At 33.8% G+C, this 14,781-nt stretch overlaps 1 protein-coding gene across 2 annotated transcripts in view; it reads right to left on the reverse strand.

The window, feature by feature from the left end:
* LOC132706058 (uncharacterized) overlaps positions 1–14,781 on the reverse strand; it is a 48,454-nt gene that overhangs the window by 5,062 nt on the left and 28,611 nt on the right. For both annotated transcript variants that reach the window (XR_009619546.1, XM_060677130.1), the window contains exons 2-8: positions 9,403–9,574; positions 9,156–9,347; positions 7,091–7,336; positions 5,368–5,563; positions 3,217–3,546; positions 3,009–3,151; positions 328–534 (exon numbers count right to left, since the gene is read on the reverse strand). Coding sequence is in view for 1 of the 2 variants with exons in the window: in XM_060677130.1 (XP_060533113.1) it covers positions 328–534; positions 3,009–3,151; positions 3,217–3,546; positions 5,368–5,563; positions 7,091–7,336; positions 9,156–9,347; positions 9,403–9,557 (1,469 nt within the window). In the remaining variant the exon portion in view is untranslated. The remainder of the gene's footprint in view (positions 1–327; positions 535–3,008; positions 3,152–3,216; positions 3,547–5,367; positions 5,564–7,090; positions 7,337–9,155; positions 9,348–9,402; positions 9,575–14,781) is intronic.

The following is a 14,781-nucleotide window of genomic DNA, read 5'->3' on the forward strand; positions in this document are numbered from 1 at the left end:
ATAAGCAAAGGGAGTTTCGCAACAACATAAAAAAACTATAATTTTGCACGTAAGTGTATAAAATAATTGAAATATCTTCCCACGTAATTGTTTCACATTTGGTAGCCTTATTTCTGGTGACAAGGGGCCCATTTGGCCTTGGCCAAATAAAAATTAAATAGCGGCTTCAATTTAATTTCGATACTTCCCTCAGACTTAAACTACTACTTTTTCGTATCTTGAATTTTTCTGATATCTTGCTTCGTCTACGTTAAACTATTCAGTCAGTGGCGTACATTTTAATTAAGAAATTTTATAAAGATTTTTTGTAGTTTTTAGTTTGCTCACCTGTAGTGCTGCAACTGCGCATCGGTCGTCTCTATGGGGTAAGTGGTGCAGCCGCCTGCTAAGCAGCTTAAAGGAAAGTGATTGTGTAACGTGAGCACTTTTTCGGTGTTGTGGAAGCATTTCACGTATTGTCCGGGCTTGGTAAAGTTTTTGGTCCTGTAGACGTGCTGCAGCATATGCATATATTTTGGAATTTCTTTAAACCACCTGAAAAGAGAACGTTTACTTAAGATTATATTTTTAACATTTTATTTAACTGAAGTAAAAACAAATCAAGAATAATAGTTCTTAGTTACATTTTCATTTAATGTTTCATAAAAAAAATACAAAAGTAGTAGAATATAATATTACGCAGAATTAATTATACATATTTATTTATATAGGTGTACAAAAAAAGCACAGTATTTTAAAGTTATATTAAATAAATAAATTAAATTTACTCCCAACAATGTTAACACCAATTACAGGACAAATAATAACTAGCATTTAATTACTACTAGAAGCAATAGTAGAATAAACAATAGTTTTTAAATTTGAAGTTCTGTACGATTTCATAAAAAGAAAGGTCATTTCATGCATATTTCAAAAATATATAACACGTTATAGGTATTTTTTTACATTAAGGTCAGAATTAACACAAAATAAAAACATCACCTAGTTGGCATTGCACTTTAATTATGATTATTGTTCAACATTAGATAAAAGAATAACGTTTTCTTGTTCGTTGTATATTAAAAAAATGAAAAAATTAAAATAGAACCAAAAAATACAAATATACAGGGTGTCCAAATAGTGTGTCAAAGTAATATACCTCCTTTATTATTTGTTTTAGAGAAAAATGTTAAATACGAAAGTTATAAATGAGACCAAACAATAATTCAAAACAATTTTAAAATATACATATTTTAAAATGGAACACACTGTATATTATGACATTGATAGATACCTCCTTTTCCATCCAATCACCCAATGTAGAGCTATTATGGTCTGTACTGAGTTTTTTCGGATTTATGACCATTTTACAATATTTATGTTTTACAAATATAGTGTTAAACACAGGAAATTTTTGACGAAAAAATAATCATATATTCGAAAACACTGCATAACTAGGGTATTCTATTTAAAAATATATGTTTGCTTTCCCACAAATTTAAGAATCACCTTGTTTATTTGAAAAAAATGTGAAATTGCTTCTTTAATTTTTGTCTATAACTTATACATAATTATTTAATGCCATCTATATTGTCATGCCGAGCAAAACAAATTTTGTTTTTTAAATACCCCTACAAAAAAAAATCTGGAAGAGTAAGAAGATCTGGGCTGTTGCCCAATCCGAACCGGATATGTATAAACAGACAAATAAATAAATAAATATTCAATCAACAGCATATGCTGCAGCTGTCATAATTAAATAAAAGACGAGTTAAGTGAACATCTTATTTTTGGCTAATTCTAGTCTTAATGTAAAAAATAACTATAATATGATATATACTGCCAAACCCTTGTATATAAATAGGCGTATGACATTAAAACCACATATAAATCTTTGAACTTTTGCATTTAACTTTTTTTTCTAAAACAAAAAATAAAAAAATTAGAAAGGGGCAACATTTGTAATAGACAACCTCTGCACACTAAATAAATGATCATAAATAATGGAAAATAAACTATCGTCTCAAAGTTGGGTATATAGAGCTAACTGTTCAAAAAAGCATATTGGAAGTTAACAAATAAAATTAATATTCTAGAATCCGGACAAGTCACTTATCCGGGCAACCCCTTACCATTTTAATTATTAACTTTAATTTTTATTTAATTTGAAAAAGAATGTCGAACATCTAGGACGTCTTCACAAAGTACAGGGTCCAAAATTAACAAAAAAGTTTGCTATATCTTCACGGGATGGTCCGTGCTTGAAAACTAACTCCTTCAAATGAACCACGGGTTATAACGTGAGGACACCTAGGTGGTCAGTATAAGTAAATCTCACTAGCAATATTTTGGAAGAAAAAATAAAGACAATTAAAATTTAATAACGACGTGTATACGGAAAATATCTCCCAGTCTGGATTTTTTCAGGTTTTCAATTCTTTTTCTCAAAATGTAGGTTAGGAAACAGAGACATTATTTTCACTGGAGTATTAGGGCCTCAGTTGGCTATCTTTTGTTATTAAAAAAAAAAGATTAATCAATATCTTGCTTTTTTTACAGAAAATAGCACGTATTTGTAATTATGCATAAAAACATTCGCCATTTACAAAAACGTTGATAGCATAGCAAAAGTTTTTAAAACGGCTCCAAATTTGTTTTGAAGTTACTGATAATAAAAAAAAATCGTACCCCCCACCCCCGTAATAAATAGAGCAAAAAGTTTTTTTACAAAGACTAGAATTTACTTGTCTTGTGAAATGACGTGCATAGGTACATTTAACTTGTATTTTGAAATTTAAATTGTCCGCATTATGTGGGAACCCTTTTCATTGGTTGAACTGTCAAATGAAACAATAGATTCTGATTGGCCGGGTCGGAACAGGATGGGGAAACACTTTTGAAAGAAAATTACGAAGTATTACGGGAAAAACCTTTTTTCCTTAAAGTTAATATATAAAAATTTTTCCATTTGGTAAGAACTTATTAAAACACAGTGAATTTGAAATCTTCGTCGAGTGTTACATTCTTACCCGTGGTCGTGTATTAAATCGTCCAAAAAGTAAACGTTTCGGACGTTGTAGGACGCGCGTTCTTCCTTGTTGCCTTGTAGCGCCTTCGGCAACACTTTGTCCATCAAATCTTTCCACGTCGCGCCTTCCAGAGGCATAATGACCTGGAATTTAAAAAAAAAACGAACCAATATTCAAAAATTCTGCCGAAACAATGGGAACCACTCACCTCGTCGATGTCCAACAGAGCGATGTACTTATACTCGTACATATGTTTGTAGAAACAATCATTGTACGGTACCACCTCGTTTTGTCTCTTGTGGTTCGTTTTCTTCGTTAAGTACAAATGCTGGAAGGCGGGTGCATTCGGCTGAGACCCGGCGAGAGTTATCGGCGTCACCTGAACTTTCCCCTCCTGTTCGTAATGTTTTAAGATCTTGGTGATGTTTGGGTGAACCTGCAGCTCGTATAAGAATATCTTGTCCGCGCCCAACAAGTGAAGCAGCTCGATCCACTCCACCAGCCTAACGGATAAGTCTTCGTGAAGGAAATCCAATCCCTGAGTACGACATTTTCCGTGGTTAAACATGAAATGGTCTGTCTATATAATATATAATAAGAAAAGCCTTTATGAGAACTGTCGAATTTTGAGATCCGAATAAACTGATCGGCAATTTAGTATAATTAATTTCGCGATAATTTATCAATAGTGTGCTGGTCAATAACTGTGTTGTAAATTTTGGAATCGGAAATGAAACGACCTACCTAATTATATAACTTACAAATAATGAATTTTAATGGATATATGTTGTCAATTATCCTGCTTTTCTTATTGTTTACACATTTTAGCTCTTTTGTGCAATCTATTAGATTATTTCTTTTCATGGTTTGTAACGTGTAAATCGTTAATTAAAATTATTATTACTAAATATTAATAGTACCAATATGTTTATTTGAGACTGCCATAAAATTTTAGATTGTAGGTTATATTTTCATTTTCATTAAAATACTCCAATGCGTTGTTTCATTTAAAATTCAAATACGTACCAAGTACTAATGTACTAATTAAATAGTACATTATTGATCACCAAGTCTTTTAAACAGCTTGATATAATTAAAAAACGCACCAAAACTGAAACAAGCCCAAAAAATATGGAGGTGCTTTTCAGTAACAAACCGTTGACAGTTATCAACCAAAATGTCGGATACTACGTCCTCACTAGTTATTTCTGGTGATCTTACCGGAATTTACTTGAGTAAATGACTTAAAAAAGTTACGCTTAAACTGACGTCAAATTAAGATTAAGGTTAAACCGGGATACGATTTCCGGTAAACCTTTATCATTTTCTATATAGCCTGCTACATTTTTTTCATATTTTTTACATTACTGCCAAAAGTAATAACGTTTTCATGATAATTTTGAAGTGGCAACCACTGATGTACCTAAAATGAACACATTGTTTTGGCATGTAAAATTGCTATTGTTGTGACATTGTTACAATAATTTAAGAAAACCTTACAACTAAAAAACTCGCTAGCACAAAAGTATCTCCTGCGGCAAATCGATGACATTTGGTGACTGCAGTTAAAATTTCCCCATCTACTAAATAGTTGAACTGCAGGATTACCCAATTTAATGCGTAATATGTATTATATCCACTATAAGAACGATACAAAAATGAAAACATAACAACTTAAAATAATAATAATAATAATCAAATCATTGTTCAGGTTATTTTGTTTGATTTTACTCCATAAAAAAATAAACGACCAAACAGCTGACAAATTAAAAACAAACCTAGATTAACCTGCTAATCACAATTAAGTACGCTGTGACGTCATGGGTTCCTATGCAAGAAAATGCCGTTTCTAAAAAGGGCGCTCTATTTGACGAAAGCTTAGATAAGAATTGTCCGGCTAGATATTTTTCAGAACTAACCATTTCGTCCCTCCGCTCCGGACTATAATATATTTTTAACCTGGCTGTTCATCATCATCTCTGCAATTTGTGTTGTTTGATGTGTTTAATAATCATATGCGTTTTGTGTATTGTTTTGTTCATTGTTATGGTTAGTTTTATATCATCATTTGTCTCGTGAAGATTGGTTTACAACAATTACATTCCGGGCCAATTTCATCTGTTCATTTACCAGGGTTATTTACAATCGAATAATAAAACCTATTTCCATTGCGATTTTTGCTCTATAGATTTCTGTAAAATCTGCTGACTAGAATTTTGGTCTTTTCCTATCCATTTATAATGCTTGTGTTGCAGAATAGTTCCAGTTACGATCAATTACGATCACTTCAGAAATGCTACATGGTTCTGAGTATGGATTTTTTCAATATTACCTTCCGAAACTTGAGTATTCATCTTACCTTCACGCAGACTGCAAAGTCCTTTTTGGTTTTGGGCTCGCTATGAATGACTTTCAAATTGTTTGTGGCGTTGTCGCATTGTTTCTCGACCAGCGAAATGGACTGGGGCACTTTGGTTTTGTAGTTTTGGGGTATGACGCAGGCTGTCAAATACGGCTGATAGATGCCCTGTTTATAGTTGCCCCATTTTTTGTACCTGAAAATTGAAAATGGGTATTCATTTTCCGTGTTGCGTCAAAACTACACATTATAACTGCTAAATTATGATTTTATATCTTAGACTTAAGTTGGCAATGTCTATTTTGTATTCTGTGCCTTTTGGTTGTGGTCTGTGTTTTATTTGACCAGAAACTAAAAGGAACAACAGAACGGGTGGGGCTAGCAGACACTAATAATGCAGGAAATGGAAATGTAAAATCTATAGAACATAGATATCAAAATGGTTTTTTTGACCTCTTCGTACTTAGTCTATCGATATCACTTCTGTTTTTAATAAGTGCCCTTTGCCTAGGGTTTTTCCTGTCCGTTGGAACCAAGCTAAAGTTATACCCGTCATAAAGAAAGAGTGTCAAAGGTTGTTGGAAAATGGCGGCTAAACAACTTGTGCAGATTTTATGCGATAACAAAATGCTACCAGAAATTCGGTAAGGTTTTCGATTCACAGCAGTATTTCTGCCTTGCTTTATGTTACTGATGAGTTGGTGAGAGCAGCTAATTAAAGTTTAAAGATAAAATTAAACTCTTGACTTTCGGACTATAGCAAAACGGTGGACACCGTGGCACCTTTTAGCTAAGCTGAAGTACTTTCATCCTCAGACACACCAAAGGGTGGTTATAGGAAATTCTTAGTCAGATTCGATTGTTTTGGAGAGGGATTTTCCCCAGGGGAGTACTCTGGGACCTATTCTGTTCTCAGTTTACTTTTCTTAAATTTAGTAGAAGCCATCAATAGTGAAGTTTTAAATCCTGGTACCAAAATTAAATTACCACCAACTTGCAGATGTTATTATTTGGAAATAAAAGTAAAGAAATTGTAAGAAATTTTAAGGAACGCCTTTTAAGATTATGGTAAATTATCAGATTATCTCTTCTTCGGTTTTAAATAGTTTTCTAAACACGTTGGTTCAATGTTACAAATATTCATAAAAATCTTCTAAGGAAGTTGAACTTAACCAGTTTATTGTTATTATTATCTCTCTTATCTTATTAACGATCTCCGCATTATACCAAAACGCAAGTAAAAGACGTGGAACTGATGGAGAGTCTATAAGAAAGCTTACAAAGCTACCTTGCAACACTGAGAGACTGCTTTATAAGAGGAGACCCAATTAAAACCTGCAACCTACTATACCTGTTATTTAAACATCTTAGAAACCCTGTATAAATAACAGGGATTAGCTGGAGAGCTTTCTTATTATTTTTCTACCGATATAAGTAGAAGGAATACGTAAGTTCACTATCCTCCGTCTCCCGGAGCAGATTGGATATGTCAAAATATCAAGTACAGATTTCCCTCTAGGTAATCAAAGAATTCGGATCCAGTTTCGCCGCCCATTGGATAGATGGCAGCACAGTTTCGATGTTACGAAATATAGAACTTATGAAACCCGGAAACATTTGAAGCGGAAATTTAAGATCTCAGAAATTTTGACAATTTTGAGGTTTGGCTGTCCATACATTGTCTCTGTTTAAAGAGATTAAAATGGCTTAAACGGTGACTCACCAGATATACTTGTACTCGAAACTCTTTGTGATCACGGGATCCTTTTTCCCGTCGAACCAGAACTGACAGTAAGTCGTCACTGTCGGTTCGATTCGATCGATCATGCCCAAAATCCTGACCGTGGGTCCCAGTCTGTTATTTTTCCGCCTATCCAAATAAGCCCCGTACAGCTGGAAGGTGCCGTTGCTAGTGTGCAGGGTTTGCCAGTAGATGTTGTTGAATTCGATGTCCAACAAATTCGGAAACCTGCAAAATATGGTCGCTTCGATCCGAAAATGGCACAAACTTCCAAAACGAATATTTTTTTGTTGTCTATTGGGTACGTTTATATTACTTCTTTTATAAAACGTAAAATCCTATCAACCTATCAAGGTTCTTTTTAGCGAAAAACTTTTAGTCCCATATAATAATAATTATAACTTAACTGCTTATTCAGTACTATAAATTAAAAATAATACATCACATTTAAAGTATATCTACAAAATAAACAAATGAAAACTCTCCCTAAAACTCTTAAGTTGTGCGGGATCACATTTCATAAATTTACCCTGTTGCGTATTTCTGAACAAACAAATATTAATTAATTTTTTTTCTTGTATATATACATATTTTTTTCTAATATTCGTTTATTTCTTGCCCTTATGCATTTATATGCATTTTTATTTATTGCTTCGAGGCTTACAGATAGAGTACCTGTTTTTAAAAGCACTTAATGATGTTTACATTAGAAATATCTCATAAATCTTTATCTAGGAAATTATAAAAATAACCCTGTAAAAATGTGTAAAATCTTTGGCCTATTTATTTTTTACTATTATGTGTTACCACACTTCTCTTTTCTCTATTTCTTGTATTGTTAGAATGATTTATATTTTGTAGTTCGGTTTTGTTGTTGTAAAACGACTTTTAAGATACTACTCGCTATCATAAAATACCATATTGTAAACATGTGCATAATAACACGTTAATATTTGGTATATTATAGTAAAAACACCTAATTTTTATATTATTTATTATTTATATTATAAAACTTTAAACTGTTTTTTAGGGTGATAAAAAGGCCGAGAGAAAATAAGAGAGTGAAGAACAATAAAGCTATAAAGAAGAGAATGAAAAAGACACAGCATGTGGACAAAAAGAAAGAGAGATTGAGGAAGACAATATTACCAAGCAAGAGCTAATGGAAGTAGAATTAGAACTTAAATAATTAAACACCTGGGTGAAAGCGGGTCACAATTTCTAAAACAGCTAAAATTAGGGTGGCTGGAAGAAAAAATACCAAAAATATACCAAATACCAAAATACCAAAAAATACCAATTATACACATACCTACCTACACTTTTGAGAATTACAAGGAAAGGAAGATGATTAAGGACCATGTGTCCTGTGTACTGGTCGCATGACAGAAAAAAGATAGCACGTTTAGTATTTATCAGAGTACCAAAAATTTTTGCTTTTGGAAATGCTTAAAGGTAGGAAAGGTCATAAGTTAATTAATGTAGCCAAAAGTTTATGTAAGACACCAAAAAACCATTGAGTTCTGTGTTATTTATCATCTTTGTGGACCAAATAATTAAAGTTGCAAAACAGAGATTGTTATCATATACTGAAAGAAAATGGAGTAGTAGCAGAAGAAAATAAAAACACGAACATTAATTTGAATGGAGGTATAATTGAACATGTTTTGATTACGGATATCATTATAGTATTTTGGTACTTGTTGGGCATCTTATAAAACTTGTAACAACCATTGGCGTTAGATGAAACTATAAAACTGTCATAAAAGCTAACTTTCCTTATTGCAAACCAGATATAAATATGCTCTACCTTATAACAAAACCTTGAGCTACGAAAAATGTCAGCTGGGTTACGACTGAGGTTGCCAACGTAATTTTAGATAAATTTCAAGATCAAAAGAGAAAATAACAACACAGTATCCAGGCAAAAAATTTTCTGAAACCAGCAACGAAAGTTCGGCGCCACATATTTTTTTAAAAGCATATAGTACATTGATACTATTTATTACAGTACGGTTGGCAACACTAGTTATGACTGGCGTCTAACCTGGCGCAAGTGTTGTTTAATCCCATGGGTTTGTTCTTGTTCTGGTTCCAGTACACTATGGGCAAATTAGGCATCCGTTTTTGTATGTCCTCAATCAGATTGTCTTCCGACAAAGACGGACTTTTGTCGACTGACGGCTCCAAGTCGATGTTTTCGGTAGTCGAATCCGTATGTCTCGTCAATATATCTAACCTGAATTGGTATTTACTAAAATAAAACAGAAGTAGAAGTGAGAACCTAACCTTACCTTTTCTGTAGAATGTTCCTGTGAAGGTGCGACATGGGAACATCGAGCTTAATCTCTCGAAACTGGAAGACCGTGTAAATTAGCAGACACCACAGTACCAGCATGGTGAGTACTTTGGTGACGAACCGGCCGCCGCCATTTCCTAGGATAGGCATTGCCGTGCGGTAGGGCGCTGGAAAAGATAAGAGTGCGTTAGACAACAAATTAGGCAGTCGGGCCGTGCGTTCAATTTATCTTGGTAACATTTTAATTGGCTGTAACATTTTTGTTTTTACAGATATCAAGATAAACAAAAACACAAAATGTAGGGTTAGTAGCCATGTTGTTTTCCCAGCGACGTATAAAACAAAACACTATCAATTTTCTGACGTATAAACCTACATCATATTTTTTTAAATTGCATTTGCATATTATATATGTGTTTCATAGAATATCTTATTCCGATCACAATAATGCAACACGCTTTATATTTTAGTCCACTCGTCCACTCTGCTGTATGTGACCACCATTTTCCTGAACACATTTCTCATACACTCTTATTGTATGATGTCTTGCACTTAGTAACGTTTCCGGATTGTCTCTTAAATGATTGATTGCCTCTGAAATCCTTTGTCAAAGTTCCAGGACATTATTACAAGGAGTGTACGTGCACGTAATTTGGTATGTGTCTCCAAAAGAATAAAATCCATTAAAGTTAAGTCAGGGCTGTTGGCTGGCCAATCCATAGTTCCGCCGTTCTCCATCCAACCCCTTGGATATTCCATGTTAAGAAATTGTGAGGAGGGGCACCGTCTTGCTGCCATATAATCAGCGCTGATATATTTAGGGCTTAATTTAGGATCTATAAATATCGGACCCAAAATATGCCCATCTATGACACCACACCACCACCCCTGGGTTTTTATTTTTGTTCTTCTTCTTAAGGTGCCTTATCGAATTAGGAGATGTTGGCGACAATTCTGGCATACATTTGTCCAATCCCTTATGTTTTTTAGCCATGAGTGCGAATTTCGAAATATATGACCCAGATAGGCAGTTTTTTTTTTGTTGCCAACAATTCTCTTTCTCGGCCCATTCGATTTAATACTTTCTACATTTGTTGTGTGATTGGTCCACGGAATTTTGAGTAGTTTTCTAAATATCCACATTTCAAATCGATTTTCAATCGATTTCTACACCATCTAGCAATATGGATTAAATGTAACACTTTACAAAGCGATATCGAATCGTTAAGTCGGCTGTTGCTTAGCAAGGTTCTCACATTAACGAATGCTGTTCTGGTTTGCTAGATCCTGCTACGAATCTCTAAGCCTGGATCTAGATCTTCAGTTATCAGACTACCGAAATATCTGAACTTGGGAACCTTTTGGATGTTGTTGTTCTGCTAACCACCATTGCCTTCGTCTCGAGTTTCAATCCCAGTCGTTCTCCTTAAGTATTTATTCTATCTATTAGTCGTAGTTGGCTGTCGGCTATTATGACTGCATCATCAGCTTAGAGAGGATTATTAACAGTATGTCCGTTGGTTTTGATTCCATCTTCTTCTTCCTTCTTTATGATTTTAAGATCATTCTCATCTATCGAACATTCTTGGAGCACTCTTACTAATTCTGAATGGTTGACAAAGTTGAACGGCTTGTCGTAATCTATAAAGTATAGGAAGACATCTTTTTGCTGGTCTCTGCATTTCTGAAGTAGAGCAGTTAAGCTATAAAGTGCCAAAACCAACCAAAACCCTATCTGAAACCGAACCGTGTGGGGCTTATGTCTCTCTCACATCTAGGATTATTTATAGACTAATATCGCCAATTTTTTATATTATAACCCTTTCTTGTAATGAAAGAACTTTCATCAGTCCATAAAATGTTTTTCAAAAAGTTATTATTCTAATTATGTCTATTTAGAAAAATCCAAACTAAACTGCATCCTCCTTTGACATAGTTCTGCACTTGGTTTTTGAGTTTTACGAAATTTAAATGGATTAATATTTATAGTCTTTTAAAACTGAGTGGATTGATCACCGAAAAATACCTGTCTCTTCATATCCTCTAGTAATTATTCTATTATTATTCAGAAAGTATACTCGAAGTATATCACTCCTTTCATGGATGCTAAATTGACAAAAAACCATTTTAACAATAATGTTGTTTACTAATATATCAAACATAAACATATTTTTATTTGTCAGTCAGGGCACTCTTTGAAATGATATAAAAATAGATATATAAAGTATGTTATATCGTTGTAATCGGAGTAAGATATTCTATTAAACACATATATAATATACAGGGTGCTCCATTGAAAAAATATGATGTCAGAAAATCGATAGTTTTTGTTTTATACGTCACTTGGAAAAAAACTTGGCCACGAACCCTACATTTTGTTTTTTTTTGTTTACCTTGACATCTCTAAAAACAAACAAAAAAAAAAGAACGCGCCGTACAGTCATTTATCCAGTACATGTCTGGAAGTTAGTTCGTTTTTTGCAATCAGCACAATCGCCGCAGAATAAAGTGGCGTGCCATAATCCAAAACGGCGACAAGTAAAATATATATACATTGGGCAGTTAAATTGCGAAAAAAAAAACGGCATTTTTCGTAAACTAATTAAAACCAACATAATAGTAATCCGGCCAAACGCGATAAGCCACGTATTATTTGCTATTGCTTTTCGAAAATTTAAAGCGAGCGTGTATAATTGGGGGACCGATTACGTCACGAGAGGTAAACCGATATCGTAGAAATTACCCATTCGTTATGAATTTCGGCATTTTACTTACGTGTCCCGTAATATTTAACAAACATTAATATCCAATTTACGCGATTAGCTAGCAATGCGCAAAACCCATAACAATTTCGTTAATGTGGCCGTTATCCGACTCATTATTGCCGATATAACGTTTTACCATCTAACGGAACATTCAGCAAGCAAAAGTGCGCGTTAAAGAATTTGTGAGAATCGTTTAAACTTTAAATCGATTTCCGCCATCGAATGGACAAGAAATTTTTAACTCCAAGCTCATCGAAAGTAGTTGAAAGTTCAAGTAAGAAGGAAGGCTAAGGAATGGCTCATAAAATTTCGTAAAACGCCATCATCGGTATGATGAACTCCACGGAAAGCGACGGGATTTTTTTTGTACCTTTGCTATAGTCGCTAAGTACGGATCTGCGAGATGCAGCAAAATGTTTTATCTACTCCCTTCTGTCAAATCCTGTATTATATATCGATCTAGCGTGCGTGGAGTGTCTCTGGACCACGTGAGTTTCTTTATAGAATAGAATAGAATAGAACTTTATATATAGAACAGAATTTATTAGAAATTTGAAGCAATCGACTTCATATTTGGCACATACGTGTCGCAACCTATTCAAAATGGGTGGGCTAGGGGGTCGGGAAGTATTTAAAAAAAATAAAAATCGCGTGTTCAAGGGTCTACACCATTGGAAAAAATCGTATACCAGGAAACTAAGAAGATCCAGGGTTATATCCTCTATTCCGAACAAAAAATTCTAACAGATCCTAGAAATTTCCGCATTTGTGGATGAATTATTAAAGATACATGAAAAACTTTTAAAGATGTGATAATTTGATATGAACAGTATCGTAAACCGTGTCGAGAGAGAGAGAGTTTAAGGTTTCGTCTATAATACAGGGGACGCGAGATATTTGAATAAATATAATTTTAAATTGCAATTACCATTACAAATTTTAATATTTACCGAAGTGTGCCGTAACTTTGAAGTTCGACGAGATGTGAAGGACACTTTATACAGGATGTATTCGCAATCAAATTACATCAATTTTGCGAAAGTTCCATAGTGGTCCGCAGGAGCATGATAGAAAAACAATGCATCCCTCTGCTGGTTCGCGTTATTTGCGATGAACTCGCCCCGCTCATCGACGATTTTTCGAAAGCAATCTTTTTCATATACCTCCATTAAACTGTTGTATTGCCCCTATGTAATGTATAAGTTGGATATTGGTTCAATTATATAACCTCCATAATCAATTGTTGAGTTCGTCCAAAGGCTACTTTTTAAGTATGTTATGTTTAAAATTCGCTCTAATTACATTCGGATCTCGCACCGCTTAGACATTTTTCAGGTTTTGGATTTTGACATTTTGACAGTGCAGGTCGACCTGTGTAAAAACGTATTAAATAGACGGTTTCTCTTTTTATCCTTTCCACGGCTCTTGGGCATACTTTCGAGGACTTTTCTGGCTTAAAATCAAGATTGAAATAATACATTTCGGCGTATATTTTATACTTTGAACTTGCCCGCTTTGCCGACACATATTTAGACGCAAAACTACGTATCCAGGTCCATTTATCTTAATAGCCTCAACAAATTAGCATAAGGTTAAAGAAGTATGACGTTGTTATTCGTCATTTATACACATTGTTATGTAATAAAAAACATTAGTCTGCGTTTCGGTCAATTTAAACGAGGTTAAGAGACCGTAAAAGTCAGACACACGTTAGTATTAATAAAGTTGTTGGCGCGAGATATGAATAATAGTACGCGTAGATCAGACGAATTAAACTTAATTATAACACATTGACATTTCTCATTAAACTTTGTTTATGTGCACATTTTTGCATGGCATGTTGTGTCTAGGGTTACTTATAACTACATATGAGAGAACCGAAATGAAAGATTATTTTTTTAGAAAATTTTATGTTTCTTTTCGAATTCATGGGAATAAATTTTATCCAAAATTTGTATCGTCAATTGTATCAAAACACCTACTTTGAAATTCTTCAGTTATTCCGAGTCCAGTCCTGGAAAAATCTAAATGTTGCAGAAAGAAAGTCACTAAAAAATGACTACACGGACTCATTTCTATTTGAACTTTACATTTTAAATAAAAGTTTTATATTTTTATGGGAAAATTTTTAGTATACATATTATTTTGCCATTAAAGAAAAAACATTTTATTTCTTTTCTTTCCTATATACTAAAATGGGGACTGATGTTCCATTAGTAGCAGAAGCTGACAAGAAGGTACAGTTAAAGTGTTGTTCAGTTTTTGATGGGTTTACTGGGTATAGCTTATTACCCTTACAAATAAAGCTGGACCTTTGCTGTTTTCGTGACCCAAGGCTACTTTTTCATAAAACGAAAGCTTATACAAACTGAAATGTCATAGCTAACTGGGATTTTTAGATACAATCTTGTAGTTCGCTTAGCGAAAAGGTAAAAACTGGTCCGCATAGACTTTTTATAGGAAGGATTCAGTGGCGTAGTCAGTTTTCTTCTTCTTTTATTAGGCCTGCTATTAGCTTCTGAAAAGATCTCGGTTTTCCTAATATACTTTAGAAGTTAAATATTCTGCTGCCATGAGAAATTCGATATAATAAGGGTATACTGTTAATG

This window comes from Cylas formicarius, unplaced genomic scaffold (genome assembly GCF_029955315.1).
Source record: "Cylas formicarius isolate icCylForm1 unplaced genomic scaffold, icCylForm1.1 PGA_scaffold_8__14_contigs__length_24414737, whole genome shotgun sequence".
In the NCBI taxonomy this organism is placed as follows: Eukaryota; Metazoa; Arthropoda; class Insecta; order Coleoptera; family Brentidae; genus Cylas; species Cylas formicarius.